Raw genomic sequence first — 20108 nt, 5'->3', positions numbered from 1 at the left:
GTTGACCTTGTAAATTTCATGTAAAGACTTTTTTTAGATAAGATGCAAACATTGCCCAAATTTTATTTTGTTTGCAAATATTTACACTATAACAATTAAGTTTATGGCAAAACAGTTGCTTAGACAATAGCATCCACTGATATCATGAATTCTTATGGGTGTAGTTTTTAAAGTCCATGGATTAGGGGAAGGTCTTACACTGTAGCTGAGACTGTATGTTGATAAAACCATATGGAAATCACTAGGAACTGAACTACTGTGTGATATAGCAATCCCACTGCTAGTCAGCAGTTACTGTAGTAATAGCACAGTCAGTCTATGGTGAACATTGTATTTGCTATATCCAATGTATGAAGAGTGCACATGGACAATGCATTCATGCCATGCTTGTATTGTATAGGGATTCTTTGGTTGTTTACTTTAAAGAAGGATGTTAAATTTCACCAGAGTTGGTAAGACAGATCTCTGACTAAGTAAGTCACTGATTTATTTGTCCAATTATATTTACAGCACCCTGTGCTGTAACAGGAGATAAACACAGAAGAATGACAAACACCCAGCATAAGACTCAAGGAGATTTCAGTCCACAGGAGGGGTATGTCAGAGATGGAATGATGGGAGTCTAATAAATTCCACAAGGCAGCAATTCAGAATGCAGACTCCCTTGGGAGCTCATAGCTCTTTACTCTACACTATTTGTTTTCCTTTGGAAAGAAAAATATTATTATTAGGAGACTGAATTAATTAAACAAAAAATCCGAAAACTCTTGTCTAATTTTTCCATATGCTAGCAGCCCACTAGTCATAAAAATTTGAAAAAGTCATTAATGCTCTAAACAGAACACAATGGTGTCTGGTTCCAGGGACCCAATATTATGGAAATTACTCATGCCATTGACCCATCATATGGAATAGCTGTGTGCATCATAACAACGTAAAAGACCCCCTCAACTAATAGTGTTTTTAATAGTTCTGTTTGAAATATTTGTCTTTATTCCATAAAACATTAATGGTATCCTGTGTAGGGTTCTCTCTCAAGTTGTGAAGGAAATAATACCTCTCTCTCTCTCTCTCTCTCTCTCTCTCTCTCTCTCTCTCTCCCTCTGTGTGTGTGTGTGTGTGTGTGTGTGTGTGTGTGTGTGTGTGTGTATGTGTGTGTGTGTCTGTCTGTCTGTCTGTCTGTCTCTGGCTATCTCTCTCCCTCCCACCCTTTCCCCCTCCATTCTTCCACCTTCCCCCTTCCTCTCTTTCTCTCTTTTTCCTGCCTACTTAGTCACCTTTGCCTCCTTGATAAAACTGTCAACTTCTGGAATTCAATCAGTTCCATTCTGAAAGAGAAGATTTCAAGAGGTCGAAGGTCTCTCTATCACCATGGCTCCTGGGTGGAGTGGCAAGGGAGAGCATGAGTGCGTGTAGAATGGGGTTGGGCAAAATTAAGAAAATCTGTTATCTTTAAAACAGTATCTTGACAGATGCCTTGGCTGTGTTCTCCAGTAACTTCCCAACAGTTTGGCAGAAGTCCACCCAGGTTACTAGGAAGAATTTCTCTTTCCTTTAGTCTCTACCCAGCCCAGTGTCCTGGACCCTGAAGGCAAGGTCCCAAAGAGGTACTCCACACAGGGTTCACCTCTCTTCCTCGCTACTCCCACCGCCACGCCCCACAGACCCTGTCATCCCGCCCTTTCTCCACCTACATCCTCTGCAGTGGGCACAGACAAGTCCTCATACAACCTATGAGAAAGGCGCTTCTTTGTTTCCAGCCAAAACCCTGGTGAAGGGAGTGGGATCAGAAGAGAGAAGTCCGCCCTGTCCTGTGGCAGGGGACCCACTTGGGGTTGTGGGATCCCTGACCCAGAGCAGGGACGAACGACCGTGGGTCGTGTCCCCTGAGTTACAGGTTGGAACAAACTTGCCTAGCTTCGCGTGACAGGAGCTCCCAAGTTCACCGGTGAGCAGCGCGTGCCGGAGCGACAAGGTGAGGAGCTGAGGAGCCCAGGTTCCGCTGGAACTGGGCGCGAGCGGCAAGGGAGGGGGCGGGCGCGCAGGTCCCGCCTCCCCTGGCCGCGTGCACACACACGCCCACCGCGGCTGGGCTGGCGGAGCGCGGGCGAGTGTGAGCGCGGGCGAGTGTGAGCGCGAGTGTGCGCACGCCGCGGGAGCCACTCTGCCCTCTCCTTGCACCCTGCACAGGGCATCTCGAAAGCCTGGAAACGTGAACAGGCTTAAAGTATGGCATGTTGCGAAGATGGTTTCTGTCCAGAAGGTGCCCGCGATCGCCCTGTGCTCCGGGGTCAGCCTTGCCCTCCTGCACTTCCTGTGCCTGGCGGCTTGGTGAGTTCTGGGGTGGGTGGTGGGTCGGAGGGTGTCGTAGGGTAGGGGTGCATGGGAAAGGTGGACAAGTGTCCAGACCCACAGCACCCCTCTGGCCACTCATCCTTCCCCGAGCGAATCAGATCAGTGTCATATATGGGCTGAAGCTCCTATGGGCTGAAGCCAAGCTTTCCATTGACCGATTAGACTTGGAGAGCCCTGGGCAGTCGAGAGCAGGAAGCGCGGGTTCTGGGGTACATGCTGCCTTAGGGTACTTGCAGACTGGGGTGAGTGTTGCGCAGAGGTGCGCTTTTCCTGACCATCTTGGTTCTCCACATCCCAACCCCCAACACTCCTTTAGCTTAAGGCCAGCGACTCTTTTCCCTAGAAGGCAACCCCTTTTCCACCTGTTCTCAGATTCATTCTTAAAATAGTCTGTTCCACCCCCGTTATTTTTTTATTTTTTATTTTTTGCACTTGCAGTTTAAACGAATCCCCAGGACAGAACGCAAAGGACGAGAAATTGTGCCCCGAAAATTTTACCCGTATCCTGGACAGTTTGCTGGATGGTTATGACAACAGGCTGCGTCCTGGATTTGGGGGTACGGATTGTTTCAAAACACGCACGTGTGCTCTGTGTGTCCGTCTCTGGTCTGCTTGTCTATTTGTGGAAATATCATTAGGTACGCCTCACGTGCAAAAATGAAAACCAGTCATTCTCTGAAGCGCCTCCCCCCACCCCGTTCCTCTCTTCCCCTTCCTCAGTGAGACCTATGACAAGAAGACCGCCTCCACTGTACTTTCCCATCTCCCTGCCCCCTCAGGAGTTTGGCCTCCCCCACACTAATTACCTCCTGAGACCTGACTGTAGGGTGGGGGAGACTGGAAAGTAAAAAACGAACTCAGCTGCTACACTGTGGCTGCCTGGCTTCTGTAAGCTTGAGTATGGAGTTTCTCTCCTGGAGTGTGTCCACTTTGCACAGGTACATTGTTGCACCTGAGGCAGCTGGCCTCAGGTCTCCTGTCCTCCCACATGGCCCTCCCTCTGCCAAAGGTTCAGCCTGTGTTCCCCCTAGGACAGGAATCTGGGGCATGAAGCTGAATCTGGCTATTCTGCTGGGTAACCCAGCCTTTCCTACTATCTTCTCACTTCCTTTGGGGTGCTGGTCTCTCACATTTCTCCTCTAGTGCTTCGGAAGGGTTTAGCTTTATTTCCTCTGTATCTGTAAAGTGCTTAAGAGAGAGACACATTCACAGCACTTTGTTCTCTTACCATATTTCCTTTGTATCTTCGATAGGTATCTATATGGCAAGATTGGTTCTAGGCATTGGGTGCACCAAAATCAGATAGAATTCACCTCAGACATCCCAGCAGTCCAGTTCATCAGGGAAAAGTAACTTGTTAAGATCCTGCTTGGCTCACACTTCTGAATGCAAAGTCCCTGCTCTTTCTACTGTAAATGTGTTAAACAAGATGGCCTCAGACTTAAAGTTGCAAAAGTTCTTGTAATGATAGGAATGGGAGCAGTAACAACCATTATTATTGTTTATTTAACTAAGTTTAACTAGACCAGTATTTTGACATACATTATTCTTAACTTTCACAGCAACTCCAAGAAGCTGTTGCTATCCCCATTTGACAGATTTGGAAAGTTAGGCTGATTCAAATTGAGTTTATGTATTTGACTCCAGGTGGTATTTTGTGTTTACAGGACAATGCCAGTAGACTGGGATATGTCCCACATTGAGTCAAGTGATGAGTAAAAGGTGAACTTAAAGCATTGGGGAGGGGGCGGTGCTCTCTGCCTTCAATTGAGGCTGTGGAGGAGGGAGAGAGTGGGAGAAGAGATAAAATAGGATCCCGGAGTGGTGAACACATGGGATATGAGGTAGAAGGACTGCGGACAGAGTGAGAAAGAATTGTGGGATAAAGTAGACTCGGATACAATAGGGAGATGGGACTCAGGAGGACCAGACAGATGAGGGCATTATAGACAAGAGAGGATCTGATGGGGCACATAGCATGGTAGAGATAGGCTGCCATCTGCTCTCCTGCATTCCAACCCATTTCCTTTCTGGATTTGATGGCAAATGAGAAGTGAGAGTATTTCTTTGGTGTCTGTATATTGACAGTGATAAAGGTAGATGGAAAGATGGAAGTTTCTCCTGATTTTGTTTTCCATGTTGTCTCTCCAGGTATAGGTTGCCTACACTACATTTGCCTTCATGCAAATCTGAAAAGAGACTTCATTAGAGAAGTGAATCATTTGTCAATGTATGAGCTCTCATAAGTGAGGAGGAAATTATCATTTCAGGTCAAAAATAGTTTTGTGGCGAATGCTTTAGATGGTGTGATACCACTTGAATCTGTATTATGTCAATAAAAGAGGCTTTATCTTCCCAGAAGAGTTTTAAACTTCACATTTCAAATATAAAAGTAAGAAAAATATGTAGTTTAAATATTCATAAATGAAGCACAATTTATAGCTGGATCTATATGACTTTATTAGTAAGTGTTGAAAGTAAAAATATGTTCTCTTGGCTGTAAGACAACTTATAATAAAAAAGGAAGAAAGGAATCTGCTACAAGGAGCATTTTTACCATGTTCTCTCCCCCATAGCACTGTGTAGACCCTGACATGAATGCTAGATTTGGGTCAACTACAATGCTGCTAAATGTCTCAAGGCCATTGCCAGTTATCTCACTTGACATTGCTGAGTGATCTGCATCACTTACCTGGCCATCTTTTTAAACCTTTATGGGGCAGGGTTGCAGTTATCCTACATTGAGTGTTACCCGGTAATTATTACTAATGAAGTTACCACAAAACACAATATTAGGGGTATTTTTCATTCTGTCATGTGTATTTGTGGTCAGATAATTGGCTTTTCAGAATTGGGCCATTCTCTGTAAACAAGTAGTATTCCAAATGTGACAGAAGGATGGTAATTATCACCTGCAGTATGCGGATTATCTGTTTAAATGAAATTTTAATTGTGAACTACTTAAAATAAATGGAAACATTACTGTTATCACATGACTCTATATGCCACAACTTTCATCCCATCTGTGACATGACATTTTATACTTTGTGGAAAGTTTGGCATTTTAAAAATAAAATGAAAACCATTCAGATTTTGACCAAGGTACACTGTAAATATGGATTGACTTCCTGCTTCCTTTAATCCCATTTCTGCTCTTTGTGGGACATTTACTTTTTATCTGTGTATACAACTTAGCTCTGTTCCATTTAAAATAAAGCTAAAAGCAAAGATGTGAATTGAAATCGGATGGTTTGTGACTACTCAGTAGGCCAGGCAGAGGTTGAAATAGATTTGGAAACCAAATTATGTATTTTTAACTCAGCAGCACAGCTTGCAGTGGGGAGATAAAGGGAACTGAAATGGTTCTCTTCTCTTTATCCCTCCAGGAGCTCCTCTCTCTTGCCTCCACATTGTCCCATAGGGGAAGGGAAGGGGAAAGGTGAGAAGAGCAGGATAGTTGAGAGAAGCTAGAATGGACTTCTGAAGGGCAGAACTCTTTCAGCTCCTGATGAGTCAGTTCCTATCATGCTGACATAGTTGTTCCTGCTTAGAAGTGCCACCAAGTTGACTTTGTCACAAAGGAAGTAGAAAGTCATTCCTTCTGTCTCTTGTCCACTTTGAACACAGTTGTATGGCTTTATAAGACTACATAGCTGGCCACGGGAAGATAGTTTAGGAATCCTGTCCTTCCCCATTTTCTCTTATCTAAAGGACACATAATATTCTTGAGGGTACTTAATCCCAAATAATCAATACTTTAATATAGGTGGTTGCTTTAGATCATCTTCCATAATCTTTCTGATATGGAAACAAAAGACTGTCACTGATTTTGCAAGATTACTCCCTAGTGTCATAGAACTTCATATTACTGGAGGTCTTTGTGATCTTAAAAATATTTTCATGTATGGTACTAAATAAGATTATTACAGAAACAGAAGTTCAGGGCAGGCATCATCCCTCTGCTAGACATGGGAGAAGTTCTATTGAGTTGTTCAAAATAACTGAAACTAATAATTGATGAAGTCACAACTCATACCAAATCTTTAAATCTTTAGTCATACAGCTGTTGGATATGTCCATTTCTGGGGCTTCCTTGCATAATACTGTTTATTAACAGTCAGGTTGTTCTGAATACATCTTGCTATTTGATTAAGGTTAAATAAGTAGTTACAACACCCACAAGAGAAAAATAAGATATTTTTATCACAAACTTTTAATAATATTTAACATAGAGAAGAAAACATGGAAACTGATATTCACTTAGGTGAACATGGTGTCTTTCCCTGACAGTGATATTTTCAGATGGTCTGTATCTCAGTCTGAAAATTCCCATGTCATGCACCAGTTTTATTAATTGAATGTCAAACTGTAATTAATAACGATAGATTGGATGAATATTTCAAATAGAGGAACAGAAAGATAAAACTTCATTTCCAGAGTCATTCATTAAATCCTTTGTTATACCAGTGTGCAAATACAGAGTTACATAAAAGGAGTAACATGTGGTTCCTATAACAGGATTTGGAACCAAAATTGGCCCTCATTTACTTTACTCCTAACTAAGCAAAATAGATAGGAGGAGCAAAGATAAAAATGAGTAAATTATAACACCGTGAGACAATTGAGTAGTATCATGAGAGAAAATAAACTGGGAGAGGAATCTAGTCTGTATGGAAATGATGGCAGAGAAAGTCAAGTTGATAGCAAAGGGTGCCAGGAGGGAAGGGGTAAGGAGTAAAGAGAAAAGTTACTGTTGGGCAAACAAACCACCAACAACTCAACAAGTAAGCAAATAAAATGTGAAAAAGTGGACAATAGATTGGTATGATTTTGAGAATGAAAGGTTTCTGGTACACTTCTTGTTCTAAAGTAAGACCAGGAATATTAGCATATTGGGTTGGGATATAAGCAGAAGCCAGGGTATTAAAGGCCTTTCTATAACAGGGCCTGAATGATTCTCTTACCAAATTTGAATGTCACTGGAGTTCTTTAGGTAAGGCATTGACTTACCACAGCCTAGGCTGTGAAAGGACCTGTCTGCTTGATATGTAAATAAAGGTTTAGAAATAGAGGAAAACATGAGACATACAATAAAGCATTTGTGTTTCAGGCTTTATTGTTGTCATTCCTCTCTATAAGTAGATGGCTGGCTGCATGTAATGATGTAGATGTAGGAAGAATGGATGTAAATGACAGAGAAGATATTTTGGGGATTTTAATTCAACAAAAATGATGATATATTTAATATGAATGATCAAGGAAAGTAAAAATAGCTCCATGATTTCTATTCTGAGAAACTGAACAAATGTAGTGTTTTAACTTATGGGGGACTGTCCAAGTTTTCCTCCCATGCTCACTTGCTAGTAGAAGAGGCAGGAAATTAAGCCACAAAACAAGTGAACTATTCAGTGTGTCTGATGTCAATGAACATAAAGCATGCGGGACATTGTTTTAACTACACAGTTAGGGAAGGTGATCCCTGAACATTGATCACAGAGGGATAAGACTGTAAGATACATTTGGGGTGGGCTCTTCTGGTGAGCAGGAAATCTAGGTGCAATTCTGTAAAGGCTGGAAGTCGGGGCTCTTGCAGTGCAGATGACAGTGCTGAGGAAGAAGAGGCAAGAGCAAAGAAGAGGTTGTATAAAGATTGCTAAGCATGCTTGTAGACTTTTCTTTTATTCTGAGTCAGACCAGATAAAGACAGGAGGCAATTATATCAAGGATCCTGGGTTGGCTCTTAAAAGGCTCACTAGGAATGTTGTGTTGAGAACAGAAAGAAGCAGAGATGGTTTGGGGTTTTTCACTCTCAATCAGGCAGGAGATGATTAACACTTTGTCCAAGCAAGTATCAGAATAATCTGCCAGTTTCTGAGACTTGGTTGTCTTGTTCCTATATTTTGTTTATTTAGATGAAGGATGACAGTTATAATGCAGGTTTGTGACAAATGGAAGAAATGAGGCTGAGTAAAGTTTGGCTTAGATATCCAAAAGTAATACCTTTGTCAGGGTGATAGTAGAAGACCTATAGAGGCATAGATGAATGATTTGCCTGTGTATATGATAAACTCATGGTTTCTAGATACCAAATAGAGAGGAGCTTGGAATTCAGGGATAGTGGGTATGTCAACACATATGTATTTGAAGTCTTAAGACCAAAGAGAATCTAAGAGATTAAAGGCAGTAGAGAAAAGGCACAAATACTGATCTCTGAGCTCTGAGGCCTCCAATGTTATTAGGCATGTTTCTCCCTAGGAAGTCTGAGAAAGTGTATTCTGTGATATGATAGTGGGAGAATAAGAGAGCTTATGATAGTTTCCAAAAAACAGGTAAATACAGACATGGGCTTAAATTGGCCACTACATTTAGTGGTATGCATGGCATAGATAATTTAGGCAAAAACAGTTTTGTAGGTGGGCAGGGGAGGAAGAAGAGAGAGGGGAGTTGTTTAGTTGGAGGCATTTATACAAATGGATAAAGAAATGGAGGATGCAGAACCAAATGATCATTTTTTGAAATAATAGTTTTTATAGTTATTGTTGGCAAAAGACATCACTTTGGGAATGCAGGCTAAACATTAAACATAAGATATTAATGTGTTTCATGAAATATAACTTTGTTTAAAAATGGGAGACATAACATAGTTTTAAAAGTTAGTGAGAACAATGAGTTTCCTAGGGGGAAACTCATGGTATAAACAAAAATTTCAGTGAATCAGAATACAGCAGCGGATGGAAGGCACAGGAAGGAAGATTTGGAGCAGTGTGTACTGATTTTTTCCAGAAATTTAAATATGGAAAGGATATTTTTAAGGAATGTGGAAATACATATTTGGAATATATGGAAATAAATATTTTTGAGATTAGAAATATCATAAATTGTTTGTGTACTGTTGGTAATGATTTGGTGCTGCATAGATATATATTGCAATGGAGAGAACTGGTGTATAGAAAAAAGATCACTTTACACAAGTTTATAAGAAAACAAGCATATTAGTGCGGTCAGATAATTAAATTTTCTTTGGAATGAAGACATCCAAATACACTTGGTAAGTCCTGAAACACAGCATGTCAAATATAAATAACAGGATATTAGTAAACTGTTGTGGGTTTAGGTAAAGTTTCAGTGGGGCTTCTGATTTTATATAAAAACCTTTTAGCTCACATTTGCATATCATTAAATATTCTGCTTTATATTCAAGGCCTTTTTTAATATATGCTTTTTAAGACTCCTTGTGTACAAAAGATGATGTTTTTAAATAATTTATTTCCACTATAAGCCACATATAACCTTATTTTTGTCTACCCATTCATAAATATAATAACCATAGCAATTCCCAGCACCCAATCCAAGGAGCAGACCCTAATATAAACTTGAAGTTTGCTATACATTTCTTCAGTCCTCTCCTCTTCTTTATCTTCTCCCCTCCAGATTATTCCATTGTTTTATCCCATACCTTTTCTCTCATGGGTGTTTTAGGTTATCCTTATTTTTTAAAGTACATTTAAAACAGTTTAATTGTCTTTAACTTGCTGTATATAAGCTTTTGCTATGCATTAAACTTAATGATGCATTGATAAGATGCATTCTTTTTGTTGCATAGTGCTGTTGATCCTTCCTTTGCTTGTTATGTGATGTTCGCATTGCATAAGAACCGGTTCATTCGTCTGCTCTGTTGGCAGTAGGTTTTTGCTTGTTTCCCAGATTGTATTGCTGTGAATATTCTGGCCCAAATTTCCTGCTGTAAATGTGCAAGAGTTTCTTTTGCATATATATCAAGGAGTGGATTTTTCTGGATCTTAGTGTAAGTAGGAGTTCAGCTTGAAGATATAATGCCAAACTGTTTTTCCATGGTGAGTTTACAAAATTAAACTCCCTTTTACAATGAACATAAATTCTGGATCCACATACACTTTAACAGCAGGAAAGTCTCTCTCTCTCTCTCTCTCTCTCTCTCTCTCTCTCTCTCTCTCTGTGTGTGTATTTGTGTGTGTTCGTGCACATGCGCATGCATGGGAGTGTTTGAAATGGCATTTTATTTTGAGAGAATTTTAATATTTATTGTTTCCATAATATTCTCGTATCACTGCAAGTCTTTTAAAATCTTTATTGGCTGCAGGGATTTTATTTTATAAATTTCTCGTTTTCATGTTTTATTCATACTGTATTGAGCTTTTTGCTTCTGTTATTGAAGACTTTTACTGTTTATCAAGTAAGAGAATATTGATGGAAGGATCATAAAATGTAGAAGATACTAATTTTGAATGTCTTCTATGACAAAGAAGGTTCTAGAATTCTGAGCTTGGTATTTGTTGTCTTTGTTTAATAGCCAGTAAATGTAATACTCTTTTACAACTTGCTGATATCAAATAATTAGAAATCTCTTCATAATTTCCTTGAGAATTATACTGTTGTTGATGTATGTCTAATTTCTTGAAGTATCTTTGGTTTTGGACAAACTGGCATTTTGTAAGATGTAGGCTTGTGCATAACATTGATAATTGAAAAGCAGGGATGTTTCCCAAGGAGAATAGCTGGGGAGACAATATGGAGAACTAGGATTGACTAGTTCTCAGATCAGTCAAACAGCTTTTTATTTTATGATATGACAGAAAATTGTATACCATTATTGGAGATAAAATTAGGAATTGATGTCCTTTAACCGGTTCTGTGACTGTTGAATGAACAGTGGAGGATTATATGATAGTTTCTTAATTGCCTTCCAGCAAGTTGGATAGGACCATTTCCATGAACATAATATTAACAGTGCTGCATGATTGGCTCTTGATGAAGTTCACTCTGCCTAACAGATTCTCAGGATCAAAAATCATAGAAAGATTTTTAGAAAATAATTTTAAAATTTCCCATTACCAAAGAAATAGGATTCTTGTATAAATAAATAGGTAAATAAATAAATAAATAAATAAATAAATAAATAAATAAATAAATAAATGTGTCTTTGAAACTCCCCAAATATATCTACAGTTGTGGGAAGAAATCTTTCCAAGCTCAAATTCTCTAGTTTCTATGCAATTATAAACTTTGCAAGGTTGACTTGAACATTCTAAACAGTAGCATTAGAAGTAGTATCTTTAAGAAATATTCTTAATTACATAACTACCATTATTCATTGACAAGTGATTTATCAGAGACCTATTGCATTCCAGGTGACAGATTGGTTCTATGTGAGAATACAAATATAAATTAGATAGTTTCTGCTTTAATTGGGAAATATTCTTAGCTTAACTTATGTAGCACATCAGTCTTACATTTAAAGAATTCTGGGAAGCATTGGAAAATCATGACTGATGATATTAGAAACACAATGAAACAATTAGTCAAACCTCATATTTACAAAGCACTGTGCTAGTTTGGTTCTTAAAAGGACTGGATTTTCATCTCAACTGCTAACAATGAAAACACAGATTCCCAGACTCTGAAGAAAGACACAAAGACCCACAAGAATATAATTTAGAACTGATTGTTGAACAAAGAGAATGTAGGTATACCAGAATGCACAATCAAGATAGTGTGATAAAATTCCATACTTAGCTAGATGACAACTGGCTAATTATTTTATGACATCATATTATAGTGAAACTAAAACACATCTTGGAGGCAGAGAGGAAGAGTTAGAATTCTGCCTCAGTTTCTGTGAACCCAGTTCCCAAATATACAAAATTCTCATGATAGTGATCATAACACCTTCTAAGGGTGTGATAAAGATGAAATGTCATATGGAATGAATGTAGTATCTTGTCTGGCATAAAACTAGAGCTTAAATATATAATAATTATTTTTTGCTCATTCTACCTTGGTTCAAAAAACCATCTACTACAAGCTATTGTACACAATACATGCCATTGAATTTCTTCACTTTCTATTTCCATTCCATACTCTGGTTCCATCACCTCTTATAAGACTCTTTCTAATTTTTGCCACGTCTCACTTATTTCCCATATAAGAGCCTGTGTGGTTTTTAATATAATTCAGTCATATCTTTCCTTACTTCAAGGCTTTGAGGGTGTGTCAGTATTTATGGGGTACAAGACAAACTCCTTACTGCAGCTTACATTCATGTCAGAGCTAAATTTAGTATCAAAGAAAAAAACTCAGGGTCCGAAAATATAAGGAAAATGCTCTTATGTGCTCATTTTTTGCAGAGCTTCCTTAACAAAGTACTACATGATAGTAGCTTAAACAACAGAGATAAGTTTTTTTTTTTTTTTTTTTTTTTTACAGATCTGAGCTATCAGGACATCAGTAAGCTTGGTTTGTTGGCCTAGAGAAGGAGTCTCCTCTGTGTCTGTATATAGATCTCTCTCAGTGCATTTCTGTGTTTTAATCTCTTCTTTTGGTAAAGCCATCAATCACTCATATTGGATTGAGTACCATTAAAAGGATCTCATTTTAATGCAATTACATTTTTAGAGCATCATCTCTAAAAATAGTCATTAGAAGGTACTGCGAATTAGGAATTCAACATGTAAATGTGAGGGAAATATAATGTAGTCCACAGCAATCTTCTTTTCCATCTCTGGGTCATTTGCTGTCATTCTGCAAGTCCCATTGCTTATTGTTTAAACAGTATTCACTGTAGCATATGTTATAAACGTGCTACTTAAAAGATACCATTAAAAAATGGGGGCTCGGTAGTAGGTGAATGCTCTGTCCATGGTACCCAGGTCTTATTTCTCTTTGTGGCTTCAATTTCTTATCAATGTCCTCTTTTGCTTTGTCTCACTGGTCTCTTTTCTTGTCCTGGAAAACAGGAAGATCTATTCCCATTGTCACCCTTTGTCACATGCCGTTGTTCCAGCTCTTCCATTTCACATATATGTTCCAGACTAGTTTGAAAGTCATGCTCTGAGGAAGCAGTGATGAACATAACCCTGAAATTGCTTTTGCAGCCTCTTCTTTTCCTACCTGCATGCACTCCATTTTGAAATAATATCTGTCATTTCATTTGTTTCTTTGCTGTTTATTTTCTGACTCTTCTAGTATTATGGTGACTACTTGAGGCAGGAACTCCTCTAGAAACTGACATGTAGCTGGTGCTCATGTAAATATTTATTGAATGGATGTCCTAAAAAATCCCTTTACTAGTCAGGTGCATTTAGAATCTCACTCAATCTTGAAGTGCAGTGTAATCTTATAAGCAAATGCAAGATAATGTAATACACAAAGACTGAGATTATAATTCTGAACATAGTACAGTATTTTGGAACTATTGCAAAAGTAGTAGAATTTAGGTAGATAAGAATTTTGGAAAGTATTTTGTCATCATGGGATATTATAGCCACAGAATTAGCATAGGCTCACACAGTTTACAGTATATTAATAAGAAAAAATATTGTTCCCATGCTTCTTCTGCACATCCTCATCACACTCATGCTCTTGACACACCTATAGTATCAGTATTTCAGTGAAAACCATTGTGAATATATATAAAAATGGCTTTAGTGGATGTTGGTAAACAACAGTAAATTGGGCAGTTTGATTTTGGAACTTTCTAGAAAACTGCAAATCCTTGGGTCCAACCTTGTTCCTACTAAGTGAACAGATCTGAAGATTTGCTCAAGAGTGTTACTTAAACAATTTATCCAGGTCATTCTACTATAACTTTTGAGCAACACTATATTAAATCTGTCTTCAAAATAATTTTTGCTTTACCAAGAATCTGGTAAAATAGCTTATTTGTTAGGACACTATCAACCCTAGTTGTTTACATAAGCTTATCTCCCTGAGCCCTCACTGGTAATGACAGCATTTCTGCTTTCTGATACCTTTCGAATTGTTGCTAAGGAAATGGCAGTGGTTTCCAGCCATTTTTTGTAAAATTTCTGTCTCCTAGAGTTCAAAAAGTTAAGAAGTATTTGCTTCCTGAATTACTTATTTCTGGACAAATTTGGTTTTAATGAGCTTATTATTACCATTTGTTGTTGATTCTAGTTTCTCATTCAACCCCAAATTTGATTAACTTCTACCCTTTGAAAGAGGTGCATTTATACGTTGTAAAAACAAAAGCTTATGCTATAATTTTGTTCTTATTATGTTTCCAAAATCCATGTTTCTTAGGACACTTATTCCACAAATACTTTCTCATTCTTCCTCATTGTGTCCATCTTTGAGTGGCCCAGTAATCAGGGAGAAATGTTTAAATTCATTTCCTTGAGGCCGAATTCAGACTTAGAGACTTAAGTGACACCAATTGCACTTTGCCATTTTTGACATAAATCCAATTTCCCAACCTTCATCCAAGTGATATTCTATTTTAATAGCACATGCTATTGTATCCAGTTATAGAGTATGTAGCCTAAGACCATTGCAGCATTATAAACCATCATTTAAGGAAACAGTGTTGGGGGGCAACTATATAATATATTATATATATATATATCTATATATATATATTAATATTATTATATATTATATATATATAATTTTGGGGGGGTTCTTTTCGAGACAGGTTTCTCTGTAGCTTTGGAGGCTGTCTTCGAGCTCGAGCTCGCTGAGTAGACCAGGCTGGCCTTGAACTCACAGAGATCTGCCACTCTGTGCCTCCTGAGTGCTGGGATTAAAGGCGTGCCCACTACCTCCTGGCTCAATTTTTATATTTTTATGAGTGGTAAAATGCTGAATTACCTATGAAAACTACTGTCACAACTGAACACATTATGAAGATATTATGTCCTTAGAAAGTGATTTACAGCTAATACATTTAATACTTGTTAAAATCTTTGCATTTGAAGATGTATTACTGGACTAAAGTTGTTCAACTAGGAAGGGTTATGAGTTAACTCTGAACTATGAAAATTGCCAGCTTTAAAGCATATTGCTAAACCTGGAGAGTGTCAGTATTTTTTTGCCTGTTTTCTGTTTCAACAATACTGGCATAATGCCCCTACCTTTCCCTCTGGTCTAAACGTTCACTTACTTGCTTACTCATGATCAAGATTCATTTGGACAGTGGAGAATCTCAGTAGCAGCTGAGGGAAACTAACACGGAATGAGCTTTTTCATGAAGGAGCCACTGTGCTCAGCATTCCATTTGATTGCTATAAAAATTCTGTGAGACAGGTGTGGGTGCTGCAATCAAGCAAGCGGTTAAGTAACTTGCTGAAGATCACACAGCCAACAGGTGGTAAAGCATGAATGGTTGTAACTGACAGAATACCTTGTCTTGGATCCCAATCACCAGTGGATGATATTCCTATTGTTAAAGGCGACAGTAATTGTTTTGGAAATTGTTTACAAGTATCCTCAACTCCCCAAAGACCCACTCCTTTCAGCTTCAGTCCTCTTCACTCCTGCACCCTGCTGCTTTGTCCTCTGAATAGCTCACTTCTTTTTAGAGACTTCTTTTTAGAGGCCAATCAGATGATGGACTCAAAAGAAAAAAAAATAAATACCACTAAGGCTAAAAGCTTGTGTATGCCTGCACTGCCTGTTATCACAGTGGCCAGGGATGGTGAATCTTTGTAGAAACAGGTTCTTGGTAAGTAATTGGTGTGTCCATTTGCCTGCTTAGCAAACACTGCTTTCTTTCTCTGTTTTTTACTTTTGGCTTGATTTGGATGTACCCTAAACTGAACTTTACACTTTTCTTTTTGAGAGATTCGTTATCTCACTGAAAGTTTAAGATGCATGTAAAAACATGACATTTCATATCTGTGTTCATTTATTAATTCTCTACTCCTCTAAGGCTGTAATGTTGGTAATTATTTTTTCATACCTATTTACTTCATACTTACTAGGTCCTGTTACAGAAGTGAAAACTGACATATATGTCACCAGTTTTGGACCTGTTTCTGATGTTGAAATGGTAGGTATCTGAGAAACTTCAGAGGTTTGAAGAAAATAAGCCAGAAATAAGTCAATTATTATTTATTATACCATCAATCGCACAAAGCCAATGATTGATTAAACTTAGAAGACTCCAAAGAGCACAATATTCCATTTGTATCCAAGAGCTATCATTAGTATTTATTGACTTGGAATCTTTCTCAGCAGAGAGGTCTTTCCTGTACTACTCCCACAGCAAGGCCTTCTAAGGAAACTACTGAGGAGAAGGAAATGAGTGAATTAATGGGTGTACATGACATTATATTTCTAACAGCCTTTTTGTTTCCTCACTGGCTCAGTTGCTTGCTTCCCACTCTTTGATTCTACCCTTCCCTCTCATGCATAAGGAGGTCAAGAGGGCCAACATTTGCCAGGAAGTCTTCATGCCTTCAGCTATGCTCTCCTATATTAAATACACTTGATAAACATAATGAAGACTCTACAGTTTTCTTGACATGAGACTCCTAATGGTTTGAAGCCCTGGGTTCTTTAGATAATTTTTAACACACTTTTGAAAACAAAATTTGTCTTTTTAAAAAAATTGGCTTCATCTTAAAGAAATGCCTATAATTTATGATCAATTATGTAGTGATACATGTTACATATTAACTGATATTGCTCTTTTATATAAAGTAATGTACAGCCAAAATTACCTGGTGTTGGCAGCTTTTATTTAGTTACAGTAATTAGTTACAGTAATTAGTCCTCAGTGACTAACGAATATGGTGATTTACTTCTCAGTAAGGCAGAAGCTCAAGGGGGTCAAGATGGACTTTGCAGTGCATATTTGCTCTGAATCACTTTATTCTGTGGATTTAAGATCATCTCTGCTTCCATTAATTTCCATTGGTGTAGTCTTTTATGATTGGGTGAGGTTAGAACTTAATCCTTTTTGCATATATATGGATTTGGTCACCTATGATTTGACTATGTCACAAACCAACTTCCCCAGGAATATACAATGGATGTGTTCTTCAGACAGACGTGGATTGACAAAAGACTAAAATATGATGGACCCATTGAAATTTTGAGGTTGAACAATATGATGGTCACCAAAGTTTGGACCCCTGATACTTTCTTCAGGAATGGAAAGAAATCTGTCTCACATAACATGACAGCTCCAAATAAGCTTTTTAGAATTATGAGAAATGGCACTATTTTATACACAATGAGGTAATGGAGTTTTCTTTCTCTTTTTAAAATTCCTTATTCACAATGTCTCTCTTCTCCACTTTCCCCCTCCTTCTCCTCCTCCTTGCTTTCTATCTCTCCATCATAATTGGTAATATTGTTTAAAAGGGGGTTAATTTTACTTACTTGCATTTTTCCATGATAGACTCACCATCAGTGCGGAGTGTCCCATGAGACTGGTGGATTTCCCTATGGATGGTCATGCCTGCCCTTTGAAATTTGGGAGTTGTAAGTGACATTAAAAGTATTGTTCAAATTTCTGATTATCTTCTTCAAGCTCATAATTATATATTTGTACAATTTCAGTTATCTAGCATTTAAACCCTTATCTTTGAGAAAAAAATGTGCCAGTTTTAATTATTTAAATTATTACTTTTTAAAGGACAATGTGATACCCCAAACAAAGTCCCATTTTTACTGATGGCTATAGAAGACTGAGTAATAAAAAATAAGCCCACGGACACTTGTGCAGCTTAGAGATTTAGAAATAGTTGGTCTGTATCAGAGGTGCCACATAGAAAGTGCACTGTGAAGGGGGTATGGTTTAACAATTTCAGCAGAAATGCTTTAAAGGTGGCTTGGGAAAAGGTAAAAAATATTTCCTGAAATAACTCTAGTTAAAATATCACGGTTAGTGATAACAGCTGAACTGTCATAAGTGTTTAGTTGAGGTGGGGTATGAGAGAATTTAGTGACCAACCTATTGCTGGCTACAATAAGGAGTGTAATTCCATTGGAAAGCTAGGGAAGGTATTGAAAGTTTTAACACAGGGACATGGCCTTGTTTGACATCTTTTTTCTGTGGAAATGGGCAGAAGAGAGGCTGGAGTGGAAGCATGGAAGAGCTGGTGCCTGCTGTTTTCAAGCAATCAAAGATGGCAGTTGGTTAGACTAGCCCACACGAAAGGAGCAAATGTGAAATAGACATGTTTGGAAAATTTAGCAGAGATGAAGGCAAGAGGAACACATGAGTGGGTAGTAAAGGATGTGAGGCTCCTCTCTTCAGGCTCCTTTCTCTGAGATGGCAACAAAATGTGATTGCTCTTGTGAGGTCTGCTTCCAACATTCAATTCAATCAGAATCTCCCAAAAATAGATGTTGGCTTTTACTATTGCTTCAGACTCTTCGTTTCACTGATTGTGAAACCAGTGCCTGCTGTTCTCATTGCTCATTGCTTGACTTAATGAGAATCGGCAGTCACCATTCTTTTTATAACCCTCATAATCACAATACTCAGTGGGCTAACTTGAGATTAGAGAAAGTCATTCTCTCCCTGACCAACGATTTAATAAGACAAGATACAAACAAAATAATACACAGAAGAATACTGGGGCAGAGTTAAAATTACATTTTTACTGCAATAATTTGAATTTTATAAAAGATAGTTTTCATCTGAGAAAGTCTTCTCTTCCTAAGACCTCTCTGGCTCTCCTTTGAAGCACTCTTAGAGTGACAAGAGCTAAGTTGCTGCTATCTCAGGCTTTATATGTGAATAAGGAACGACTCCAAAGAGAATGGGCACCAAAAAGCCAGTTCAAGCAGTTTGTGTTGGGGGGGATGGGTAAGGTGGGAGGAGCAGGAGGACGGGAGGGAGTGGGAACTGGGATTGGTATCTAAAATGAGAAAAGATTGTTTTAAAATTTAAAAAAAGGAATCACATTTTTGGAAAGTATTTTGGTTTACCTATACCATACTATACCAACAAGGAGCTTTTGCTGAGTAAATTAATTCTTATTATTTTTTGGAAATCAAAAATAACTATTAAATTATACTTAAAATAAGAACAATATGAAAGACAGTGCAAGAAATGTTTTTTTCTATTAACATAGGTTATCGAAGAGATGAATCTTCATGTTAAAAAATGACATGAATAAGAATATAGCATGCAAGAGTTTAAATATATAACACTGTGAATACAGTTTCAGAGATAAATGCTGACATGAAACTGTGTAATGTTGGATGATAACTCAAACCTACTAGTGTGTTTTCCAAGGTCATCTATAAGGAAAACCTCTCTGGGTATGGACTCCTTTAGTAGGATTAAACAAGTTCACCAGGGACCTCCTGCGTTCCAGACATTTTAGGGATATTTGTAGGGGAGGATGACACATAATTCATTCCGGTTCTTTTGAACTTATTTGTGCATGAGCCAAGCTATCTGTTCTGGGTAGAGTGGTAAGCAAGCAGCTGGTCTCCATTTGCAGTGAACAAGGAATAACAGAAAATGTACTCAAATTGCCACTGGGGAGGTTTCTTTGAAGATAGAAGGGAAAGTGTCCTAATTGCTAGCTTCTAAAGGTACTGGAACTGCTGTGTAATTCCCTGGTGAGCTTTGCAGACTACATAGGCATAGTCAGAATCCTGCAGAATGGTTTCCAAATGGCATGGGCATTGGCCAGAGGCAAAGTCTAAAGCAGGTGACCCCTGGATTGCTCCATCACATGGAGAATTTGCTTTAGTTATGTGTTACCAGAGGCAGCATCTGGTACATTTCTAGATGGAAGAGCTATATGGGATTGCTCAAGTAAGGATAGAAAAGAGGTGAAAGAATTAGGAGTCTCACAGCTGCTTAGGAGGTTTGGACTGTCTGCTTTTCAAGCTGCCTGCCTTGTTGGAATGGCAGTATGACCACCTGCACTGATACAAATGTACCTTTTTGTGTTTCAGTTTCATTCTTCACCCTGTTCCATCTTTTGAAATAAAAACAATAAAACCTA

The 20108-nt window shown here is 38.3% G+C and overlaps 1 protein-coding gene across 10 annotated transcripts in view; it reads left to right on the top strand.

The window, feature by feature from the left end:
• Nucleotides 1–2234: 2234 nt before the first annotated feature.
• Nucleotides 2235–20108, top strand: part of Gabra4 (gamma-aminobutyric acid type A receptor subunit alpha4) — a 68992-nt gene continuing 51118 nt past the window's right edge. For 4 of the 10 annotated variants that reach the window (XM_027390837.2, XM_035452787.1, XM_035452786.1 and 1 more), the window contains exons 1-5: nucleotides 2246–2331; nucleotides 2794–2912; nucleotides 16113–16180; nucleotides 17153–17373; nucleotides 17537–17619. In XM_027390837.2, coding sequence (XP_027246638.1) covers nucleotides 2246–2331; nucleotides 2794–2912; nucleotides 16113–16180; nucleotides 17153–17373; nucleotides 17537–17619 — 577 coding nt within the window. Of the gene's footprint in view, nucleotides 2332–2793; nucleotides 2994–16112; nucleotides 16181–17152; nucleotides 17374–17536; nucleotides 17620–20108 lie in introns of all 10 variants that reach the window. The other 6 variants (XM_035452782.1, XM_035452781.1, XM_035452780.1 and 3 more) reach the window with 3 other exon arrangements.

This window comes from Cricetulus griseus (genome assembly GCF_003668045.3).
Source record: "Cricetulus griseus strain 17A/GY chromosome 1 unlocalized genomic scaffold, alternate assembly CriGri-PICRH-1.0 chr1_1, whole genome shotgun sequence".
Lineage (NCBI taxonomy): Eukaryota > Metazoa > Chordata > Mammalia > Rodentia > Cricetidae > Cricetulus > Cricetulus griseus.
This window is presented reverse-complemented; position numbering and strand designations above follow the sequence as displayed.